The sequence below is a fragment of the Haliotis rubra genome, unplaced genomic scaffold (genome assembly GCF_003918875.1).
Source record: "Haliotis rubra isolate DU_JTF1 unplaced genomic scaffold, ASM391887v1 Scf1, whole genome shotgun sequence".
Lineage (NCBI taxonomy): Eukaryota > Metazoa > Mollusca > Gastropoda > Lepetellida > Haliotidae > Haliotis > Haliotis rubra.
The window spans coordinates 3,005,032-3,028,999 of record NW_025764891.1 but is presented as its reverse complement, the minus strand read 5'-3'; the positions used below and the strand labels follow the sequence as shown (position 1 = coordinate 3,028,999).

The 23,968-nt window shown below is 39.1% G+C and overlaps 2 protein-coding genes and 1 long non-coding RNA gene across 3 annotated transcripts in view; 2 read left to right on the top strand and 1 right to left on the bottom strand.

Annotated features, from left to right (window-relative positions):
• Positions 1-7,996, top strand: part of LOC124269455 — a 13,674-nt gene extending 5,678 nt beyond the window's left edge. Inside the window, exon 3 of the long non-coding RNA XR_006896521.1 lies at positions 7,986-7,996. This is a non-coding gene — a long non-coding RNA (uncharacterized LOC124269455). The remainder of the gene's footprint in view (positions 1-7,985) is intronic.
• Positions 1-16,322, bottom strand: part of LOC124269146 (fucose-1-phosphate guanylyltransferase-like) — an 18,613-nt gene extending 2,291 nt beyond the window's left edge. The window contains 4 exon segments of the mRNA XM_046704196.1: positions 1-141; positions 1,355-1,528; positions 15,915-16,021; positions 16,239-16,322. Of these exon segments, the coding sequence (XP_046560152.1) occupies positions 1-141; positions 1,355-1,528; positions 15,915-16,021; positions 16,239-16,258 (442 nt within the window). The 5' untranslated portion in view covers positions 16,259-16,322.
• LOC124269052 (GH3 domain-containing protein-like) lies at positions 16,288-23,968 on the top strand. The gene is given in 8 exon segments (XM_046704097.1): positions 16,288-16,364; positions 16,690-16,752; positions 17,903-18,523; positions 18,526-19,175; positions 20,246-20,373; positions 21,931-22,085; positions 22,918-23,015; positions 23,608-23,968. Coding segments are annotated over 7 exon segments (1,902 nt in total). The 5' UTR covers positions 16,288-16,364; positions 16,690-16,724; the 3' UTR covers positions 23,830-23,968.

The window sequence follows — 23,968 nt, the reverse complement described above, 5'->3', positions numbered from 1 at the left end:
ACACCTTCCCTAGAACACTTGCACTCGGCATCCTCTGGCTCCACCCCCCTGCATGTATCAGGAGGACCTTCTTCTGGTACATCTCCGCCCCGTATTTATCATGCAGGTGCTCTAGGGCAGTCAGGGTAGAACCACCATTACCTACAAAGGACAAAGGTATAGCAATATTTAATGTTTAATAGGTTTTTGGTATGACTGACTGAGTTTAGTTTTACGCCGCTTTTAGCAATATTCCAGCAATATAACAGGAGTCATCAGAAGATGACATATCCCCCCTGCTCCCACATCTTTGAAAGAACAAATCATCTGACAGTCATCTTAAAGTCCAGCTTGATTTTAGACTAAGTGCAAATCGTTTCCATGGAAATCATGAAAAACATAAATGACAAAGATCTGCAAATAGCAAAAGGCACCACTTCAAGATCTGCCTAACATATCTGCCAAGTTTTACTGAAAGATGTTAAGAAGTTTTTGAGCTGTGCTCTGGAAACGAAACCTACCCCTCCCTTTTGAGACTAAGTCCAAATTGTTTCCATGGAAACCAAGAAAATTAAAAATGCCAAAAAGATGTAAAGAGTAAAAGGCATCACTTTGGGATCTGCCTAACATATCTCTCAAGTTTTGTTGAAAGATATTAAGAAGTTTTCGCTTTGTGCTCCAGAAAACGAAACCCACCCTCCTTTTGAGACTAAGTCCAAATCGTTTCCATGGAAACCAAGAAAAATACAAATGCCAAAAATCTGTAAAGAGCAAAAGGCACCACTTTGGGATCTGCCTAACATATCTGCCAAGTTCTGTTGAAAGATATTGAGAAGTTTTCAAGTTGTGCTCCGGAAACGAAACCCTCCCCTCCTTTTTGAGACTAAGTCCGAATTGTTTCAATGGAAACCAAGAAAATAATAAATCACAAATATCTGTAAATAGCAAAAGGCACCAATTAAGGTTCTGTTTGATGTATCTACCAAGTTTTGCAGAAAAATACTGAACGGTTTCTGAGTTATGCTCCGGAAACGAAACCCACCCCTCCCTTTAAGACTAAGTCCAAAACGTTTCCATGGAAACCGAGAAAAATAAAAATGACAAAAATCTGTAAATAGTAAAAGGCACCATCTTAGGTTCTGTTTGATATATCTACCAATTTTTGTTGAAAAATAACAAACGGTCTTGGAGTTATGCTCCGAAAACAAAATGATTACGGACGGACGGACAGACAGACAGACGGACGACTATAAAAAGTCTCACCTGTGACCATATCTCACCAGTGACCATGTCTCACCTGTGACCATATCTCACAAGTGACCATGTCTCACAAGTAACTGGTGTATTCAAAGTGTAGGTATTACTAATTGCTCACCAATTCTGGGGCCAGGTGGGTCTGTGACAACATATATTGGCAGATCCAATGGCAGCTCCCTCCGTTCTGCCTTGTCATCGATCTGCAACTGGAAGGCCTTCCTTTGGTCTTCATCGGCTGTTGTGATGACAACCACATCCCAGAAGGGCCTGACACCGCTGTCCTTTGTCCTCCCTGCAATGTGAACAATTTGTAATTGTGTCAATGTGAATCTGATGTAATGACAGTCTGCAATGTGAATCTGATGTAATGACAGTCTGCAATGGGAATCTGATGTAATGACAGTCTGCAATGTGAATCTGATGTAATGAAAGTCTGCAATGTGAATCTGATGTAATGAAAGTCTGCAATGTGAATCTGATGTAATGACAGTCTGCAATGTGAATCAGATGTAATGACAGTCTGAAATGTGAATCTGATGTAATGACAGTCTGCAATGGGAATCAGATGTAATGACAGTCTGCAATGTTAATCAGATGTGATGACAGTCTGCAATGTGAATCTGATGTAATGACAGTCTGCAATGTGAATCAGATGTGAATCTGATGTAATGACAGTCTGCAATGTGAATCTGATGTAATGACAGTCTGCATGATGTAATGACAGTCTGCAATGTGAATCATGTAATGACAGTCTGCAGTCTGCAATGTGAATCAGATGTAATGACAGTCTGCAATGTGAATCTGATGTAATGACAGTCTGCAATGTGAATCAGATGTGAATCAGATGTAATGACAGTCTGCAATGTGAATCAGATGTAATGAATGTGAATCAGATGTAATGACAGTCTGCAATGTGAATCAGATGTAATGACAGTCTGCAGCTGTGATGACAGTCTGCAATGTGAATCTGATGTAATGACAGTCTGCAATGTGAATCTGATGTAATGACAGTCTGCAATGTGAATCAGATGTAATGACAGTCTGCAATGTGAATCTGATGTAATGACAGTCTGCAATGGGAATCAGATGTAATGACAGTCTGCAATGTTAATCAGCTGTGATGACAGTCTGCAATGGAATCTGATGTAATGACAGTCTGCAATGTGAATCAGATGTAATGACAGTCTGAAATGTGAATCTGATGTAATGACAGTCTGCAATGTGAATCAGATGTAATGACAGTCTGCAATGGGAATCAGATGTAATGACAGTCTGCAATGTTAATCAGCTGTGATGACAGTCTGCAATGGAATCAGATGAAATGACAGTTTGCAATGTGAATCAGATGTGATGACAGTCTGCAATGTGAATCTGATGTCATGACAGTCTGCAAAGTTAATCAGCTGTGATGACAGTCTGCAATGGGAATCAGATGTAATGACAGTCTGCAGTGGGAATCAGATGTAATGACAGTCTGCAATGTGAATCAGATGTAATGACAGTCTGCAATGGGAATCTGATGTGATGACAGTCTGCAATGGGAATCTGATGTAATGACAGTCTGCAATGGGAATCTGATGTAATGACAGTCTGCAATGTGAATCTGATGTAATGACAGTCTGCAATGTGGATCAGTTGTGATGACAGACTGCAATCTGAATAAGTTGAGATAGCAGCAGTCTGCAATATGATTATGTTGTGATGGCAATGTGAATCAGATGCAAGAAAAAGCAATGTATACATTTTGGTTTTTTTTAGAAACCTGTGGTTCCATCTCTGCCAGTGGCTCTCATTCACCCGGGGCGGTGGGGTAGCCTAATGGTTAAAGCGTTGTCTCGTCACGCCGAAGACCCGGGTTCGAATCCCCACATGGGTAAAATGTGTGAAGCCCATTTCTGGTGTCCCCCGCCGTGATGTTGCTGGAATATTGCTAAAAGCGGCGTAAAACCAAACTCAGTCAGTCAGTCTCATTCACCCAAGCAGCAAATAATAAGTGATGTTCATTACCCACCAGATAAACCATGTGTTTACAGGGTATGGTTAAGTTCAGGTTGAGAATTTCTAACCAACATTAGGTACAAAGTCATGACATCAAATCACAACCAAATATAAACCATGCTTTTGTATTCAGAGTTTGGCGGTATCTCACATTGACAAGCATATCATAACAAATGACCAGATGACATAGTAGGAAAAAGGGTCAGTTGTGCGTATCAATCAAACAAGTGATGACAATCAGACCAGAATCCAACAAATTTGGTAAAGTTAAAAGAAGAGATGGCATGTGTTCTCTTGATATTGTAAATTTTACTTATTTCCTTTCTGATCATATCGAAACTTGGTGTACAAGTATATGTTCGTATTTTAAAAAAACATGAAAAAAAAAAAACTGGTAGCTAACTGTCCTTGCCTTACTTTACCCACATGTCATATTAAATTCAAGTAATTTAACTTAATGTCAGATGTTACCATTGGGATGGTGTTTATGGAGTTAAGTGAACACTTTTCATTAATCATCTTAAAGATTAGGACAACCATATCTGTATTTCACAAGTCTAGAATGCAATGAAACACTGTGAAGTGTTCACCTCCTGTATTGAAACACACAGATATAGATAACTCAGTAGACACAGGTGTGATGCACACCTGGTAACTATGGTAACATAAGGATTATTGATATGTATCAAACACAAGGGAATGCCAGTAACATGTGCAACAGGTGTGAGTGGAATCAATTATTAAAACTTCTCTGGTTGTTAATATTCACAAACCATAAAACTGATTTTAAAAATAGGAGCAGTTTTATTGAAATCTGAATTCAAACAATTTGCTCCCTCTGTCAAAGCTGCAAATATCAGTATTAACTTTAACACTTACAGCTCCAACACAGCAAAACCTGTTATTATGCGACATCTGAATATAAGATGAATATATTTCTACCATCACCACGGCCACTATTACTGTTGGTTGAAAAAACAGCTGAAAAAATGCATGACATTCCATGCCCCTATCACCTGGTTATCTCCCCTTTTACAGTCACGTGACTTACATCAGATCTCATGATCTTCATCTTGATATAACTTTCGAACCTCAGCATTTGATTACAACCTTAGCATTTGATCACAAATTAACAATTACAATATTAAACTCTTCATCAAACAATCTGAAAATTATTCCGTTTCACATAAACTGATACATTCAAACTGAAGATAACTCTATAACTGCATCAAATGGCTCTGAGAATGTAAAATGCTTCCATAGACAATCATACACACATTATAGCTGTAAAATAAAACCCAAAATACTACTGTGAGTGAGTTTATTTTTACGCCGCTTTTAGCTATATTCAAGCAATATCATGGCAGAGGCAGTCTAAGTAAACTTAGACTCAGTATTATTCATTACACTGCTATACTGGGTCTAACAAAACCTTGTGGAAGGTTGCGTCAGGTAACCTCTGAGCGACCTATGACCGTCCAATCAAACGCGAGATGGCCGAACGGACAATAGCTACTATTTAGGGTTCGTCGGGACTTACAAAATGGATTTTCTCTTTCCTGTTTGCCAACACTGATGTCCCAACAAATGAAAATTGCATAAAACACAGATATTTGCCCTGCAGTAAATACTCTTTGGGGTTTTTAGTGACATGGCTATCATAGCTAATTTTTTCAGCAAGCTGACAAGCTTGAATACTGACAAAACGATATTTTCAGCGACTGTTTACTCACTGTTGTGGTGTGCCTCACTAGGAACCAATCGTACGGAAAATAGCATTCGGAAACGTTTGGTACAAACTTTATGGAGGTAAAAGTTCAAAAGGTATGTGCGAATGTCATTTTTCGGGATTTGGTAAGCTGTGTTTTGATTGGTCAATTGAAAAGGTTATCTGACGCGACCTTCCACAAGGTTTTGTTGGACTCAGTATAGCAGTGTAACGAATAATACTGAGCCTAAGTTTACTTAGACTGATGGCGGAGGGACACCAGAATTGACTTCGCACATTGTGCCCATGTGGAGAATCGAACCTGGATCTTTGGCTTGACGAGCGAAAGCCTGTCCACTAGGCTACCCCACTGACCCCAAAATACTACTGGATAACTAAATTATCAAAAGGCATACATGTACACCTGTCCACTAGGCTACCCCACTGACCCCAAAATACTACTGGATAACTAAATTATCAAAAGGCATACATGTACACTTCTCCACACTTCTGTATTTTTAAGATGTAGAACTGAAATCTGATATTTTCAACATTCACTTTCAAGCAGTTAACTTTGTATTCGGTCTGTTTAAGACATCTAACTTTGTTCTGACTTCAACACTGCACACAAACCCTTTGTGATCAGGAAACACTTTCTCAATCCTTGCCATAAGCAGTGTATGAAACAAGGCCCGTCCGACAGCCCGAGATGGGCTAGATTTCTGCCGGACGGTCTAATTTTACAGATAGCCAGCCCGATGGACACGTGGAAAATAATATTCAGATAACGTGTCCCCAGGCACTGTATATTTAGTATTTAAGAAGGACTGGTTAAATCTCTTCTGGGCTGGTAAGTTTTTGAAGTTACCAGCCCAGATGACTGGCTGAGTTTTTGGCATATTTCATACACTGCCATAAGCCATGGATTTCTAGACACTGCGTCATCAACAACGACAACTACATCTCCCACATTACTATTGTGAAATAACTTCCACCACTTCTGTCGTACCTGTAGCAACGTAAGATACTCTCGGGACCACCTCTTCCAAAAGAGATCTGCTAGATATTGGATCTGCCTCCATCAATGGCATGGATAAGCATCACTCTCAGAAAATATATACCAATAGACCATTGCCTTTCAACAATAGCATGTAGATCATCAGAAACTGTTGACATTGGCCTACTGTCAACTATGGCTTCTACTTAACACAGCACTAGTGCTGGTATTGGCATACAACCTGCTATACGATACATCATGATATTAAATTTTAGTCACAACGATATATTGCCAAAGTATTGTGCACTGAAGCTGCGATAGGATACGAATCCCGATACAAGAGTGGCAATACGATATGTATCATGATACTAAAATCTTTAATTCTAACACCAACTATAAAACACCTTAACCTCAAAACAAAACCATTTTAAAGTATTTTACAAATTCCACCAGCGTTTTTCAATGTTCATTTGGAAATGAGAAAATTAATTTTTACACAGAATTTGTGAATGTTAATAAAATGCGAGCACTATGTTTGACACAGTTCCTGACGCAAGAATTTCCGAGAAACTTATGAAGGGAAAATAAGTATGCATAGATTTTTTATCATCAAACAAAAGTAAGTCTTTCTTGACAGATATCACGATTCGGCAATATTCAAGGTAAAACATCAATGTATCCTGGCCCATTTGAAGTATCTTATCGGAATATATGACAATGTAAAACTTTGTATCGATTCACCATATCGGCGGCCCATGGATGAATCGTCACACCACTACACAGCACGGTGTGTAATCCTTCATCATCTACAGGCTGAACCATGAGAACAGAAAGTATCTTCTGGACACTACGTATCTGTCGCTCCAAAATTCGGCCATGGTGTGATCAAGTAGGGCCAAATAAAAATCATGTTGTGGTTCTGAATACACCTCTTTGAAATTTAGGGTAGGTAGGTAGTTTGTTTCGCTTAACATTTTTTTTTAGAAGTAAAGTACAAACTAATAACACATTTATTTATACACATGTATGTATAATTGTTTATTCAATCAAGGTTTCTGCCATCAGGTCGACTTTCTCTATCAGAATGACTGATGTCCGTCGGTGCCGGGAAAAGACAATGGTATCTAGAAGCTTATTTCATTTATACTGCTTAAAAAAAATTAGGGTCAGCACCAGAATTCAAGGGTCGGTCAGGTAATCGGAACTACAACAGGGTTTTTTTAGGCCGAGGGGGGCTGAATATCTACTCCAAAGTTCTCTGTATCATAATTCTCTTAAAAGTTGATTGATTCCAACGCTTGATTGCCTCTGAAGTTCCCTCTCTGTGCCTTTCAGATTGGTACCATTATCAGATCTGATTTGCCGAAACTGACCCTTCTTGCTACAAGGCATTGACGCATGAGTTGAGTTGAGTTGAGTTGAGTTGAGTTGAGGTGAGGTGAAATCAGGTTTAGCATCTTACTTAAGAATATTTTGCTCATATGACGATGTGCATGTATGTGTATGTGTGGCTGCTTGTACTAGCCCAGACTGAAGCTGGTTTTATAGTGCTAGCCCACTGAGCATGACCCCATTCAGACACATTATACCGACTCTGAGCCAACCAGTCCTTGTTGTACTCATTAAGCTGAGTGCCAGACAGGGACCAACAAGTACCGTCTTTTGGTATGGCATGGCCGGGGATCCAACCCACGACCTTCCGCTATCTGGACAGACGCTCTAACCACTACACCATGGAGACGGTCTCATTGACACATAAACTGGTATCAAGTGAGGCACAACCTCATTATGAGCTGCATGTGTAGTCAAACAGGTGGAAATTACTCCAAACCTTCTGACCAAGGCACAACCACGTTACACTTCAAAGAGACCAAAATATTCTGCTCGTACAGACGTGAATGGAGGATCATTTGGGGTAACACGATCTCTTGGAAGATCAGCCATCTTTTATTCTAGAACAAAGCATGGTGTCTTTTACAAGTCATACATCTGCGAATCACTATCTTGAATAAAGAGGTAGCTCCAAGAATCGGGGCGGTGGAGTAGCCTAGTGGTTAAAGCGTTCGCTCGTCACGCCGAAGGCCCGGGTTCGATTCCCCACATGGGTACAATTTGTGAAGCCCATTTCTGGTGTCCCCGCCATGATATTGCTGGAATATTGCCAAAAACGGCGTAAAACCATACTCAGTCAGTCAGTCAGTCAGCTCCAAGAATCCAGTACTTACTGAGTAACTTGTACAATACATGATTTCTGCCAACATGGCCTCCCTCTAATTAGCAATTGGTTGGTTGGTTGTTTAACGCTGCACTCAGCAATATTCCAGCTATATGGCGGCGGGTCGGTAAATAATCCAGTCAGACAATCTGGTGGTCAACAGCATGAGCATCAATCTACACAACTGGGATACGATGACGTGGCCACCAAGTCAGCGAGCCTGACCACCCGATCCTGTAAGTGGCCTCTAGAGACAAGCATGGGCTACTGAGGACCAATTCTAACACGGATCTTCACGGGTTGCTGTCTATCACGTCTACGATGTTACAGAATCTACGGTTTGGGGTAAAGGAGACCTGAAGTTATTCTTATTTGTTTGACTCATATTTGTTGTAAATGGTATGGTTACGTCCACTCCATGACACGTCTGGGGACTGCTAAAAATGTGGCTCCTTCATCTCCTTATCGTGAGAAGTGTCCGGTTTATCTAGTGTAACCAGGGTATCAGTTCCGTTCATTTTCTAGGACACTGACGATCTGTCTTTCAAAGAAGTGTCCCTTACACTATCTGACAGTGTTTAATATTATTAAATGTGATTTCTCATTAACTAAAGCACGGCTATTGTGTTGCAGGGACCTTATCAATACATGCATGGTAACCATGGTAACTAAGTCAAGCCTGAAAAATTTATCTGTCAACAGCAAGAATGAGGTCAAGTCGATTTGTACCTTGAACAACTAATCTTTTGTGTCAAGAGATATTGAAATCAACATGATAACATGTAAAAGACAGCTTTCATGACAATCCTTGCCCTTAAAAATGTACATTTCGTGTTTCTGTGTACCATTAGTTCCATCTTAGAGCAGTAAAATACAACTTGGACAGGAATGTCTGGCACTGAAATCAACATGGCTTCAACACAACTGAGCAATCTCATATAACGTGACAATGGTCTAGTTGACAGAGTATATTCCCAGAGTGTGGACGTGCATACATGTTGCTTTATACACCCAACAAACTTGAACACATGACTAAACTCAATTTCACTTCACACCATATCTATTAATAAATGAGAACATGTACGTTTTTCAGGATGCTATTCTATATAACAATGATAAACTAAAGAAACCTGTTTTCCATGTTCATGTAATATATTTGTATAATGGCCACTAATTCCATATATAGAGAAAGTATGTGCACATGCACACGCACAATCACAATCTGAACATGCATAAACTTACATACACTTTTTCCAGTATTTGCCAAAACTTTGTTTCATTTCATTACTTTGGTATAGACATTTTTTCAACAGTCTTACATCAAAGACAGGAGCATTCTAAATTCATATACCAAATTACCATATTCAGGTTATAACAATATATTCTAGAGATTTTTCATGTTCTCATATCAGTTACATACTAAGGTAAAATGATATTCATCTTCTATTCTATCTATTACAAAGAGTGAGTGAGTGAGTTTAGTTTTAACTTGATGTCATCATATCTGGGACAATTTTTAAGATGATGATACTTTGATAAATTGCAATGTTTTTATACCGTTTAAGAAAACCAAGTTGTTCAATGGTGAATTCATACAAAACCAGTGTTCATTCTAGGCCACGCCTAGAATGTGGTTCCGAGACTGTGAGACAGATTACCCACAGACAACCAATACACCATGACCTGGCATACAGCGAGACTTGTATACATCTACTAGACTAACATCTAGTCTCTGAAGGGCCGGTTGGGTAGCCTAGTGGTTAAAGCGTTCGCTTGTCACGTCGAAGACCCAGGTTCGATTCCCCACATGAGCACAATGTGTGGAGCCCATTTCTGCTGTCCCCACCATAATATTGCTGGAGTATTGCTAAAAGCAGTGTACAACAAAACTCACTCACTCTAGTCTCTGAAAATAACATATTTCACAGAAAAAACAGTTCCTAATTATATTCAAAGAATAAAACGGGGCCCAGAGACTTTCTTCATTTTATGAAACTGTAATCTAGAGTTGCCACATATTCTAGACTTGCACAGGCTTCATTTGTATATTTGCTTCAGGGTCTGTATGACAGACTATATATCTACTTGTATACAGCAAACTTGTATAACCACCATCTACACAACCTTATTTCCAACCATGGACCATACATGACCATTTAGATATAGGAATATTGCATGTAATCATTATTTCCAACGCAAGTGGAAAATGAAATTTGCTAATGGGAACAATGATGATAAACAAATATATTATGTCAAAGAGATGAATTAACATGTTAAAGAGATGAATTAACAGTGAGTGAGTGAGTGAGTGAGTGAGTGAGCGAGGTTTTAAGCCGATTTTAGCAATGTTAGTATTGTTACAGCAATATCACGGCGGGGGACACCAGAAATGGGCTTCACACATTGTACCGTTGTGGGGAATCGAACCCAGGTCTTTGGCATGACAAGCCAATGCTTTAATGTACGAAGGTACCCATAATTGAAATTGACTATTTTGTTGAGACAGACATCACAATCTGTTACCCCTTGTGTGTCGGCTTATAACAGCTTGTGTGTTTTGAATGATCTAATCAATATACATGCCCAATAATCAGTGACTAATATTGTGTAAGATTGATCTTGCTTGATGCTTTACTTGCTAATATTTTTACACAGGCAACATATGCTTTTGTGAATGCTGTCTGACTCCACATTTGCCAGTACAATATTTTTCAGACTTTCTGTTGTCTGACATTTCCAGTTTCTGTCTCATGTCAAGTTAAAAGTAGAACTATTAATCATTGTAATGCATGGGTTGAAAATTGGCAAATGGACTCCGCTCCCATTCGCATCTCAATACCCTACATCGATAAAAAATCACATCACATCAGTCGCTTACTTAAGCAGCAAGCAGGCAGAGACACTTAGACACTTATAAATACGTTGTTTTAATCCCTCTATTAATAGGGATCAGGGCTAGTCGTGGGCGATAATACAGGTTATTGCAACCGGTATATTGTGGTACAATTTGAACTTCACCCGATAATGATTGGCAATATATTGTGGTACACTTTTAGGGAATGTTTATTGATTTGTATTTAAATATTATCCATTGATAGTTTTGAAATGTCATTGGTATAAATACTCAATATTCTTAAATGTTTCTATTACATGCCTTTTTCAGAACATATAATAATTTTCAGATTACGTAAAAATTAAAAAATATAGAAGAAAAAGGTAAGGGGATATTATGCCATGTTACAAATGGAAAAAATCGCCACATTTTTTGCTTCCTTCGTGGTTTATCTGGACATTAAAATGTGTAAGCTTGCATTTTCATTAAAACTGAACTTATTTTCATATTTATAAATATGTTAGGAATAGTCCTTTCAAATGGTGCATGACATGTAGCAGTGATAATATTTTACAAGCTGATATTTTCCTTGATAAACATAGGCCTCATCTATGACCTCAGAGTCTCTGGGAACTCGGTGTCATGGCAGTAAAAGCCTCTGGTTGACTGGTTTTGAAAGAGTTAAACCACGTGTCACACTTTGACAATATATTGCAATACGCCAACACATATCAAAATATATCGCAATATGAAAATTTTGGCGATACCCAACCCTAATCAGGGCTATTTCATCCTATCAACTTACAACCACCTAATCCACAAATAATTAATCCATTCAAACCACTCTGGCTTCTCACATTAACCTGTCTAACAGACATTCCTCACCACTGGTTGCCTCTAATTAATCCCCCATCTCCTTGGCTTCTTCCAAATTAAGATACATTCACTAATATCAGGGCTGCAGTTAAGGGGCGTACAGGCGTAATGTACATCTAAAAATCTATGAAGTACAACATAATTTCAAGCATATCATATATGCACATAAATACCTTTGTACGTCTAACATATATAAAGTTTAACAGCTGAAAATATCATAAATATCATTATTATCATAAATAACAAACCACATCACCAACTCGCTCACACAAAAACATGTCGGTACTCCTTCAAAATTTTCAGAACACCTCCACTTGCAATATGAGGTGTAAGTACACCCACACCCCCAAAAGTTATCTGGAGCCCTGCTAATAGCCATGGTAATCCCACTCATCTCATTTATTTTATTTCAGCTCATCCTGCAACTTACTTTGATGCTTTGCTATCCCACCTTTGTAATAACGCCTTTCGATGAAAAAAAATAAATTCTTCAAATCGAGTTCAAACGTTTCACTAATTTTCCCCAGACTTTTCTGGGGAATACGGGTTTCAACAGCTGGCTGCGCTCATAGCATGTGCGCAGAGTGAAATAGGTTCACAAACTTGGAAGCGGGCTGTCTGGTGAATACTCTGTGAAGGCTTTGGTGTGAGCTAGTTTCCTAATGTTTTGATGATATCTCACAGGCGCGAGCTTTTGTATGTTATGACAGTAAATAAACTGTTTATATAATTTCATTTGTCTATTTCACCACACGTTCTTCTTACCGAAGTCACTTTCTCAGTTCGATACTTAAAAGCATTATTTAGAGTTGACACGATTTCTAACTGTGATATAGATATGTCGCTGTCACAGACAAAACTCAATGTCTTGTTTTATTGACACCAGTGTGTCTGCCTGCCTGTCTGCTAATGACAATATTCAATACACAACTGGTCGATCACTGACCACATGCAATTTGAACTTAACACCAATCAGGCTATACACCATAAACAAACGCATTGATTTATGGCCCGAGTTCGGTCTCTGTCACATTATCTAATTACACAGACAGGCAGGTGTGATACTTGAACACATGACATGTTATGATGTCTGTTGATTGCAAAATGTTATACACAAAAAATGAGCATGTATTTACAAAACCCAACTTTCTATATATACACACACAATGACCCGTGAAGGCGGCATCTGCTAATGAACCAGCCGTTACACTTGAGTGCACACCCACCCGCTCTGACTGGGTTCGGTATCCCGGCTGCTTCGTTTCGAGGGAGGTAAACCCAAGTACAAAATATTGCACTTTTGATTTGCGATTATACGCTTATAATTTTGTTTATATGTTTTTTCATAATCAGCAATGCATATTATATGTCATGAAGAAGTGATAATTGTGTTTTAATTATGTTTGATTTTTTGGTTGCATGTGACCTTTAATGTTATCTCATTATCATATGTACATCTATCTTGTATATAAACTGGCGTACCCCATCATTTAGATTGTCTCACAGTCCCTGAACCAAAATATTTTACCTAATGCCTAGCCCTCCCTGCAATGCTAAAGCCCTAAATGAAGCAAGTCTAGATTTCCCCCAGGTTCCCAACTCACTGGGGCTCCTTTTCAATTTAAATGGGCTTATTTGTTACTATCAAAATTATATATATTCAGGGACTAAGCATTGGTCTACCCATCATTCCTCAAATGCTTGAAAACGGTATAAGAATCTATACCGAAATGTCGTTATTGTGTAAATTAAGAAGTTGATCAAGTTTGGTCATCTCTAGCATGTGAAAGTGTCTTAGTACAAGTTCCAACCCAATTTCCATTAACCCAAATTATCTACATTAAACCATTTCATTGTGTACTTTCAAAGGTTTTGTTTTAAAAAAAGTATTAAAAATGCGAATGGAAAAACAAGAAATGGTACACGTGCATTACACCAGACATTTACCTACTTTATTGGATTAGGTCCCTTATCCTAACCCTAAACCAATGAAATATTCCGAATAAATAGAATACATTGACCGAAGTGGCACGAAAATGGCTAACGTGCCCAGTGTAATGCATTCTCATCGCTTTGAAAACTAGAATGTAATATATAAACTCCACTCCTGTGTAATGATACAAATTACTGAATGAAAAAAAATATATATGTATATTAGTTCCCATTTATAATTCATTTAGTCCTAAATATGATGTTGAAAGCAAAATATATTTACAATAAAAGTGCTTTCATAAAGAGGTGCTTGCTATAAAATGTGCCGCCGCTGATTTCTATGTTTAGCACACAAACTCCCTACAAAGTTTGGCTTACTGAATGACAATGTGTATAGAAACGACATAACGAAATTCTAAATGGCGATAAATGTTACAGTTAGTTGTGAGAAAACATATATTTATACTGCCATGATTTCCATCCACTGCGTTATATAAAAACAAGATCCTCGGCAGTGAACGGGCTGGACACATCGGTGAATAGCTAGTCAAGCATCATGGTAAGACTTCCGCCCGTATCCCCTAAATTTTAACGATGAGGAAAAATGTGTTTTAGTGGCATTTTTAGAAGTTTGATATGTCTTTCAGTTCAGATACAATTAAAGAAACATGTTAAAACTCAATCCTTATCAGATGAGGAATATATATTCAAGTGATATGATTTGACTAGAATGAAATTTAAAGGGGGGATACGGGTGGTAGTAGTCATTCCAAATACAGAATCTGTCAACCACCGACTAGTACAACAAGAGTCATCAGAAGATGACATATCCCCCGGGCCCCCACATCTTTGAAAGAACAAATCATCTGATAGTTACTTAAAGTCCAGCTTGATTTTAGACTAAGTGCAAATCGTTTCCATGGAAATCATGAAAAAGATAAATGACAAAAATCTGCAAATAGCAAAAGGCAACACTTTGGGATCTGCCTCACATATCTGCCAAGTTTTGCTGAAAGATATTAAGAAGTTTTCACGCTGTGCTCCGGAAACAAAACCTACCCCTCCCTTTTGAGACTAAGTCCGAATCGTTTCCATGGAAACTGAGAAAATAATAAATCACAAAAATCTGCAAATAGCAAAAGGCACCACTTCAAGATCTGCCTCACATATCTGCCACGTTTCGCTGAAAGATATTGAGAAGTTTTCGAGTTGTGCTCCGGAAACGAAACCCACCCCTCCTTTTGGGAATAAGTCCAAAATGTTTCCATGGAAACCAGAAAATTAAAAATGCCAAAAATCTGCAAATAGCAAAAGGCACCACTTTAGGATCTGTTTGATATATCTACCAAGTTTTGTTGAAAAATATTGAACGGTTCTTGAGTTATGCTCCGGAAACGAAGCCCACCCCTCACTTTTGAGACTAAGTCCGAATCGTTTCCATGGAAACCGAGAAAAATAAAAATGCCAAAAATCTGCAAATAGCAAAAGGCACCACTTATGGTTATGTTTGATATATCTACCGAGTTTTGTTGAAAATATATTGAGCGCGGTTCTTGACTTGTGCTCCTGAAACGAAAGCAATGAAATATATGCAAACGCAAAGGCACTTTGAGTTATGTTTCCATGGAAACCAAGAAACAAAATGATTACTGGACGGACGGACGGACGGACAGACGCTCCGGAAACAAAATGACGGACAGACGGACGAGGCGACGACTATATCCCACCGCATTACATGCCGGTGGGATAAAAATAGATATATCTAAAACAAAGTATATATTTAGTGATCTCGATCGTCTCTGATCATAGTCAGGCGTGGGCCATTTAAGTGTTAACTACTTAGGACACTAACTTAAATTTTAGACACTAATTTTATGTTAGAGCTTAGGCACGTTACTCCAATCCGTGAAAGTATTGGTGTATATATTCTATAGCGGCCCATAATTTCAAGATATAGTACGCCGATCGTATCAACCATACATCGCTATGTGTTCGCTTACATTTCTATAGATGACAGGTCGTTCTGAGTAACATTAGGTCCCGACCTGGGAAAGGCTTATGCCACTACACCTTGTTTCAGATGGAACTGACATGTACAAGGGAAACAGATTCATACTACCTCTTAAACTTTTGTATTCTTCTAGCATCCGCTTCATGAAGCCGATCATTCCCCCTGTGACTGACATCGTGGATAGTCCTACCGGTATCGAACGACAAGCTTGGTATCTGCAAGTGGGAAGTCAAGTGCGAGAGTTACCTGCCCTTCTTACGATATAATTTGGAGTTACCTTCCTTATAGCTAGGGGACCATTTGGGGCTGCTTAAAATAATACATAAAGTATTATACTTAAATTTCTGTTAAACAATACAATTACTGTTCTATGAGCACGTGATAAACATATTGTGATAACTCATAGTGATATTATAGGAGTAAAATATTTACCTGTTATTTGACAAACACATGCAAGAAACACATTTATTTATCCCTTGAGCCTCTTCATAAGGGAGGTAACTCTATATAGCTTGCGGTTCAATGGTTGCACAGTTGAGACAGGTGGAAGCTTCAACGGTATCATCTAGTTCCAATGAATATCTTCTTTTAGATTTAATAAAACTTCAGTTGCCCAGTTTCGTAAAATGTAAAATTCTCAGAGAGTATGTCTTCTTCAAAAACTGATTTTACGAAGAACAAACTTGCCACATGAAGAGTAATCAACTTAATGATTTATGACTTGACTACAGTAGGCTTCCCACACTGGCCACAGTACACACTGGCATCATTATAAACGCGGAAGTGAAAAAGAATATATAACGTGTAGTTATGACACAGATTCTCCTTATGTTTGTACTGCTGTAACCAGGATATTATTATGTGTAGGGTGTTCTCATTGCAGGTCGTGACGCAGGAATACTGACTTTACTGTTAGTTATGGGTTTGTTAAGAATTGCCGTTAAAGGTAAGATAAATTATAATATATCGTAGTTTCAAAATATATTTTCCAAGTTAATCGGTATGGAAAGATTGTTGCCTGTAACCCCACTTTTTTTATTTTATAATTCTATGCCAAAGAATAGATGGGTTTTTTTAATAAAAAGCCTAACCTTAAACCCAAAACCCTCAAAATAATCCTAGAATATATTTTAAGTGGTTACGGGCAGAAATCTTACCATCGGGATATATATTTCCATAAAGATGTTTAATTTTTTAATACTTTCATATATATATCAGATTGTACCTTGCCAGTGGTCGGGGTGTTGGCTTGTCACACTGTTGACTGGGGTTCATTACCTGACATTGACAAAGCTATGTAAAACCCATATGTGGATCCACAGTGTGATCTTAGCACTAACATGATCCTAACTGATTAACTCCCATACTTCAGTTCATGACAGACTTGCAACAGTCACAACACTAATCTTGTGGAATAGTCCCTGGTGCTAATGCTATATACAACTTAGCACCTCATTTACTGGTAGATACAACTATGTGAGCTGTATTTGGTACTATGGGCATTACCAGCATTACCATCCAAGTGGTCAAAGTGTTTGTTTGTCATAATGAAGACCCAGGTTGGATTCCCAACATGGGTACAGTGTGTGTAAGTACCCTGGCATGATAATCGTGGAATATTGCTTAAATGGTGAAAACCATACTCACTCACTCACTGTCAGCTGATTTCAATCTTTGGCATAAAATTGTTCTGATTTAAAACACATAGTAAAAGAACGATGAAATATATACCATTGGCAGATCCAGGAATTTTGAATGGGGGTTCAGGGGTTTCGAACCCCCCATTGGCTCCTCCAATGCAAAAAATAATCTTCAATGTGGTCTTAAGTCATTTTCAAAAGGGGGGTGTTCGAACCCCCTGAACCCCCCCTCTGGATCCGCCAATGTATACCACAGAAAGAGGTTCAAGAATATTACCGTTAATTCTTTCATTTGAGTTTCGTTAATCTGTCGTGGCTGGTCAGCATTGTAACACACAACCTGCCAGTTCTCCAACTTTACTTTCTTCAGTCTGTTTTGAGTAGTATATTATTGAAAGGAATATTATATTGTATGATTTTCTGTTTGAAGTAAACACAACTGCATGTTTGTTTCAGGGTTGATGTTGTTGATTGGGTTGGTGGTGTCACTGCTCACCATATACTGGTATTCCTACACAGGTCTGGCAGGAGTAGTTGCAGGCTGTACAGGAATATTCCTGGTTGATGTTCAGCGGAAACGGAAACTTGACAATCAGTCCTTTGGTGCTGCCATACATCATTATCTGACTGTATCCAGTCTGTCGTGGTTGGGATTCTTTATGCGACGAAAACTTGAAAAAACTACCAAAAATATTCAAAAAGTTCAGGAGGAAACTCTTCTGAAGCAGGTGAAACTGAATGCTAATACAGAATATGGGAAGAGGTATGACTTCTCCTCAATTCATTCTGTCGAAGAATTCATTAAGACTCACCCCATTACTCGTTACAGTCATTTTGAACCATATATTGATCGAATGGTGAAAGGTGAGACAAATATACTGACAGCTGATCAGCCAATCATATTTGGGGTCACATCAGGAACATCTGGAAAGAGTAACATTCTGCCGATGGTTAAAGGACAGGCGATGCGGTTTCTAACCGATGGTGTATCAGTGCTGTATAATTGTTTGACAGAAGCGTTTCCAGCGTCAAGGAACCTTCAGAAAAATTTAAAACTGTTTTACAATCCAAAATGGCGGAATCAGCATCTGGGATAAAGATTGGACCAAATTCATCAACGCCAGCAAGGTCACAGAATCTCTTGCACATCTATACTACACCGAAAGTAGCATTTGAAGTTCTTAGTGAACCTGAGGCACTTTACCTGCACTTGTTGTTCGCTCTGAAGGAAAAGAAACTTGGCATGTTGGAGGCAAATTTCTCCTCTCTTATATTCAATTCATTCAGGACTATGGAAGAAAAATGGAACCTTTTGGTTGATGATATTGAAAAAGGCAGAATCAATCCAGACTTGAATATTGAGGAGCGTATTTGTAAGGAATTAAACTCATTAATGAAGCCCGACCCAGAACGTGCCTTGGAACTTAGAGATGCTTACAAGGAAGGTATTGTTGGTTTGGGACGACGAATATGGCCAGATGCCTCCGTTGTGATTGGGGCAGACACAGGAACATTTGAGTTTTATGGGACAAAACTGCGTGAAACATATTTGAAGGGCATTCCCCTGTATTCTCCCATCTATGCAGCTTCTGAGGGACTTATTGGTGTGAACGTCTGGCCCAAGCAATACCCCAGCCGATACCTCCTTGTTCCGACATCACAATTCTTCGAGTTCATTCCAATTGACAGAGCAGAAGAACCTCAGCCTGACACTCTGCTTATGCATCAGGTGAGTGAGTGAGGGAAGAAGGGGAGTGAGGAATTAGGGGGAGAAAGGTCGTTGTGGGGGGGTTTACAGCTGCTATTCTGCTTCTGCACCAGGTGAGTGAGGAAGGGGAATTGGGGAGGAATGTACTGGCAAACAAGGATAAGTTGGACTGGCACAGAGAACGCGTTTACTAGAAGTAGGCGGTGCAGGGCAATGAGCAAACCCATTTGGTTTGTGAAAGGTAGAGCAGATGTAGGCTAGTGCACGTGCATTGCATGTCGATGATATTGATTCCGTGTGTAGCTGCACACGCCTTGCTCATAAGACTCTCACATCGGTGTAGCAAGTCGCACTACACTTGATCGCAGGACAACCTGGGGCCCCTTCACTTACAATGGCAAGCGCCAGTGGGCGTCACTCATACATGCTAATACGCGTCAATTGTCAGGTCATTGCTCAACTTGTCCTTGTTTGCCAGTAGGTAGCCTCAACCTGCTACACTGCAATGTGTCAGTGAGTGAAGATAGAGAGAAGATACAGAAGGGAGCATGACAAATGTATAAATCCTAGATGCTACCAGGGTGAGACACGTAATATATTTGTCACGGAGACAGGACATTTGACAGAGAAAATCACTCCTCACTCCTCTTACACAAAATGTGTTTGACAGTTTCGAAACATTGTATTCTATTCCTTTATGTTGTCAAGTATTCAACCAATGTCTGTTAATTTCTACTTATTTCTACTTATTTCATCACAATCTTAGTCACAAATTTGTCAAGAATCCAGCATATCAGTTGTACCCACTAGTACCTCAGTAATTCTCTATTAAAACAACACTTCAATTAAAACATGCCTGACAATACCTTTTGAGTGAGTTTAGTTTTACGTTGCTTTTAGCAATATTCCAGCAATTTCATGGCGGGAGACACCAGAAATGAGCTTCACACATTGTGCCCATCTGGGGAATCGAACCCGGGTCTTCAGCGTGACAAGCGAATGCCTTAACCACCTTTTGAAGCAGTTTTAAAAATACTCCAACATATTCCTTATTGGATCTGTGTGTAGTTGACATGGACGTTTGTTTGCAGGTTGAAGTGGGTAAAGAGTATGAGCTAGCCATCACCAACCTCAGCTGCGTCTACAGATACAGGTTCGGAGATGTTGTCAAGGTGACCGGCTTCTACAACCAGTGTCCAATCATTGAGTTCAAATACAGGTGGGAATTAGCAATAGCTAGCCTGTACCCTAGGTTTTTATTAGTTCTGTTTCAGATGGCAATACCAGTGGTAGGTCGAAGGAGGTTATGCCAGTGTATGAAATAAGGCCCGTCCGACCGCCCGAGACGGGCTAAATTTCTGCCAGACGGTCTAGTTTTACAGCTAGCCAGCCCGATGGACGGGTGAATAAAAATATTCAGATAACGTGTCCATTGGCACTGTATATTTAGTATTTAAGAAGGACTGATTATATCTCTTCTGGGCTGGTAAGTTTTTGAAGTTACCAGCCCAGATGTCTGGCTGGGTTTTTGGCTTATTTCATACACTGGCTATGTTGATGAGCTCTGATACCATTTAGATCACATGTGGCCAAGAATGACTTCTTGGAGTGGCATTTACAAGTTGGTGTGATGAACGAGGAGAGTTCTATGGATATAAAACTTCTTTAATATAATATGCTCATATTATATCAAAGAAGTTGTATATCCATAGAACTCTCCTTGTTGGACAAGAATGACTCGAAACCCCCAATTAACGTTTTTATAACTAAAAACAAAGTCGTTAGTATCCCCTGCATCCTTGTCTGGTCTAAACCTCAACCCCTCAACTGGGGTCACGAACTTAGGACATTACTTAATTTGATAACCTTAAATTGTATGTTTGTTACATAGTCAAGTGAAATCAGCTGTAGTATATCGGCTGTTGTTTACCCATCATGTACTGTCATCTCTTCGAAAACTACAAGGCTTGTTAAACTGCAATTTAGCATGAATGATTCAATTGTCATTAATTATTGCTCAATTCATCCTGATCTGAATGTTGGCCACTGTGGCCAAATTGAAACTGTCCTTTTGGGCCCTTTATCGGCCATACATGCGTACATCAATACAGAATTTAATAAGCAACAAGTATGTGGTAAGTGAAGTAGTATGTGATACACTTTTAGCCGTTATATATTCTGATGAAACTGGAACCTATGAGATTCTGTAGTCTCAACAACTCCTCTTTTGTCCTCTCGAACTACAAGGCCAACTGGGCGGAAACTCTCAAAAATATTTCAGCTATAGTGTCTCTACATAATGGTTCCAGAATTCTGATCTGATTTTATATGTGACCACAATTATTTCATGATAGACTAACGGAATTGGGTTGTCAGGCTCGCTGACGTTGGTTGACACATGTCATCATATCCCAGTTGCGTAGATCGATGCTCATCCTGTAGATCACTGGATTGTCTGGACCAGACTCCATTATTTACAGACCACCGTCATATAGCTGGAATATTGCTGAGAGCGGCGTAAAATTAAACTCACTATTTCATTATAATTCAGGTGAGTTTCAGATGAGCATGTCAGTAACATTTCTGTGAACTAGACATCCCATATTTCTAATAAGAGTAAGTTCTAGGAATATTTCCTAGTTTCAGCATAGAGAACCGTGATGCGAAATGTTAAAGGTTTTAAAAAACAAACTGATGGTATCTGTCATTAAATGTTCCTGGAAACAAAAATATTTTCAAATATATTAAAACCATTTGTATCTTATATAACCTGCAGACAAGGCCAGTTCCTGAATGTTCGTGGGGAGAAGACCTCTGAGTCTTCCTTCTACTCCGCTCTCAGTGGGACGGTGCCGTCCTGGTCAGATGTCAACCTCACTGATTACTGCTGTGCTGAAAGCATCTATCTCGATGATGCCGGAATACTCTCAAGTACGTCGGTCAACTTGGATGCAGCGCAGTAGTCTTTAACTCATGCTGTTGATCACTGGATTGTCTGGTCCTGACTTGATTATTTACATACCGCCGCCATATAGCTGGAATATTGCTGAGTGCGGCTTAAACTAAACTCACTCAGTAGTCTTTAAAGCTGAGGTTGTCCAAAGTCATGCTTAGTTGTCAGTTACGCTATGTGACTAGTTGAGCGATGAGATAAATAATGAATTGGAGTCTTTGATGACGTCTGTATCACAAATATTAAAAGAAATTATTTTAGCGTGTACACATTAGAGCTTAGGTTTCCTGGCATAAACCAAGAGCAACCTTTCTATGTTGAAGGCTAAACCAAAAATACATGCGTTACTGTATGGCATGCGCCATATAGCTGGAATATTGCTGAGTGTGGCGTAAAATTAACTCACTCACTACTGTATGGCATAACCAAGAGCAACCTTTCTATGTTGAAGGCTAAACCAAAAATACATGCGTTACTGTATGTTACTGTACTCTCGCTCATTAAAATGTCTCACTGTCAGACTTGCTGACTTGGTTGACACATGTCATCATATCCCAATTGCGTAGATCATTACTCATGCTGTTTATCACTGGATTGTCTGGTCCAGACTTGATTACTATTGCTGAGTTAAACAATAAACAAACAAATCTGTGAAATGTGTGAGTCAGGTAATACTGTTGGATTTAAGATTCTCTCTCTCGATATCTCTCTCTCTATCTGTGACTCTCTCTCTGTCTTGTCCATATCTTCGTCATGATGATTTGAGAAGTACAACTTGGAGAGACTGCAGTGTATATGCGTTCTGTGCAGGTATAGTTGGCAGCACACCGTGTTATCACGTGTTTCTGGAGGTCGAGCCATCCAAGTCGGGAGCGGCACCAACAGTTCCGAACGCAGACAGAAACAAGGTATTACTCACTTTATATTATACTTCATCATGAACACTCCATTACCTGAAACTAAGCTTGTGTGTGGGAGATCAACATGTGTTATAGTTGCAGGGGAAGATGTTGAGATCTTATTTAACCCACAACAGGATTTTCTGTATATCCTTGTCCAATTACCTTGTCATGTAATTAATTAATGTTCATATCAAATATTTTAAGTTTTCTTTAGGTGTAGCCTAGTTGTCAAAGTGTTTGCCTGTCATACTGAAGACATGGGTTCAATTCCCCACATGGCTACAGTGAGTGAAGCCCATTTCTGGTGTTCCCCACCGTGATATTGCTGGAATATTGCTTAAAATGCCATTAAATCATACTCACCAACTCACTCACTCTTGTCAGGACCACTTGTGTTTACTGCAAATATTGCTGGAATATTGCTGTAAGCAGCTTAAAAGCATACTCACTCCCTTTTTGTGACTGCAAATTCTGTTGTCATTCCAACGTGTAAACTTAGTTGCTATTTATGCTGAAAATCCCAGTCTGTTTTCATTCATTCTGATCATCTTAACCCAGCTTAAATTTGTTTTAAATATTCAAACACATTTAATTTCAGATTGACGAGACTTTGAGTAGCCAGTCTTATGTTTACTCTTCCTTCCGAAAGAAGGGAAGCATCGGACCAATGAAAGTCCATTTTGTCAGGCCAGGCTCGTTTGCCGAACTTCGGCATTTCATGATCCAGAACACCACAGCCTCCTCTGTACAGTACAAAGTTCCCCGAGTTCTCAAGAGGAAGGAGGCTGTCAAGTTTATGATGGATCGGGTCATCAGCTAGGGAGCGAGCTACAACAAACTGTATAAACTATCAGAATAGTCCCCACCTTTGAACATCCACAGTATGCCTCCATTCATTTGTGATATGCCCTGAACCTGTTCCCAAATTTTGCTTCATTATTAAACTGGTTCTAGTGACA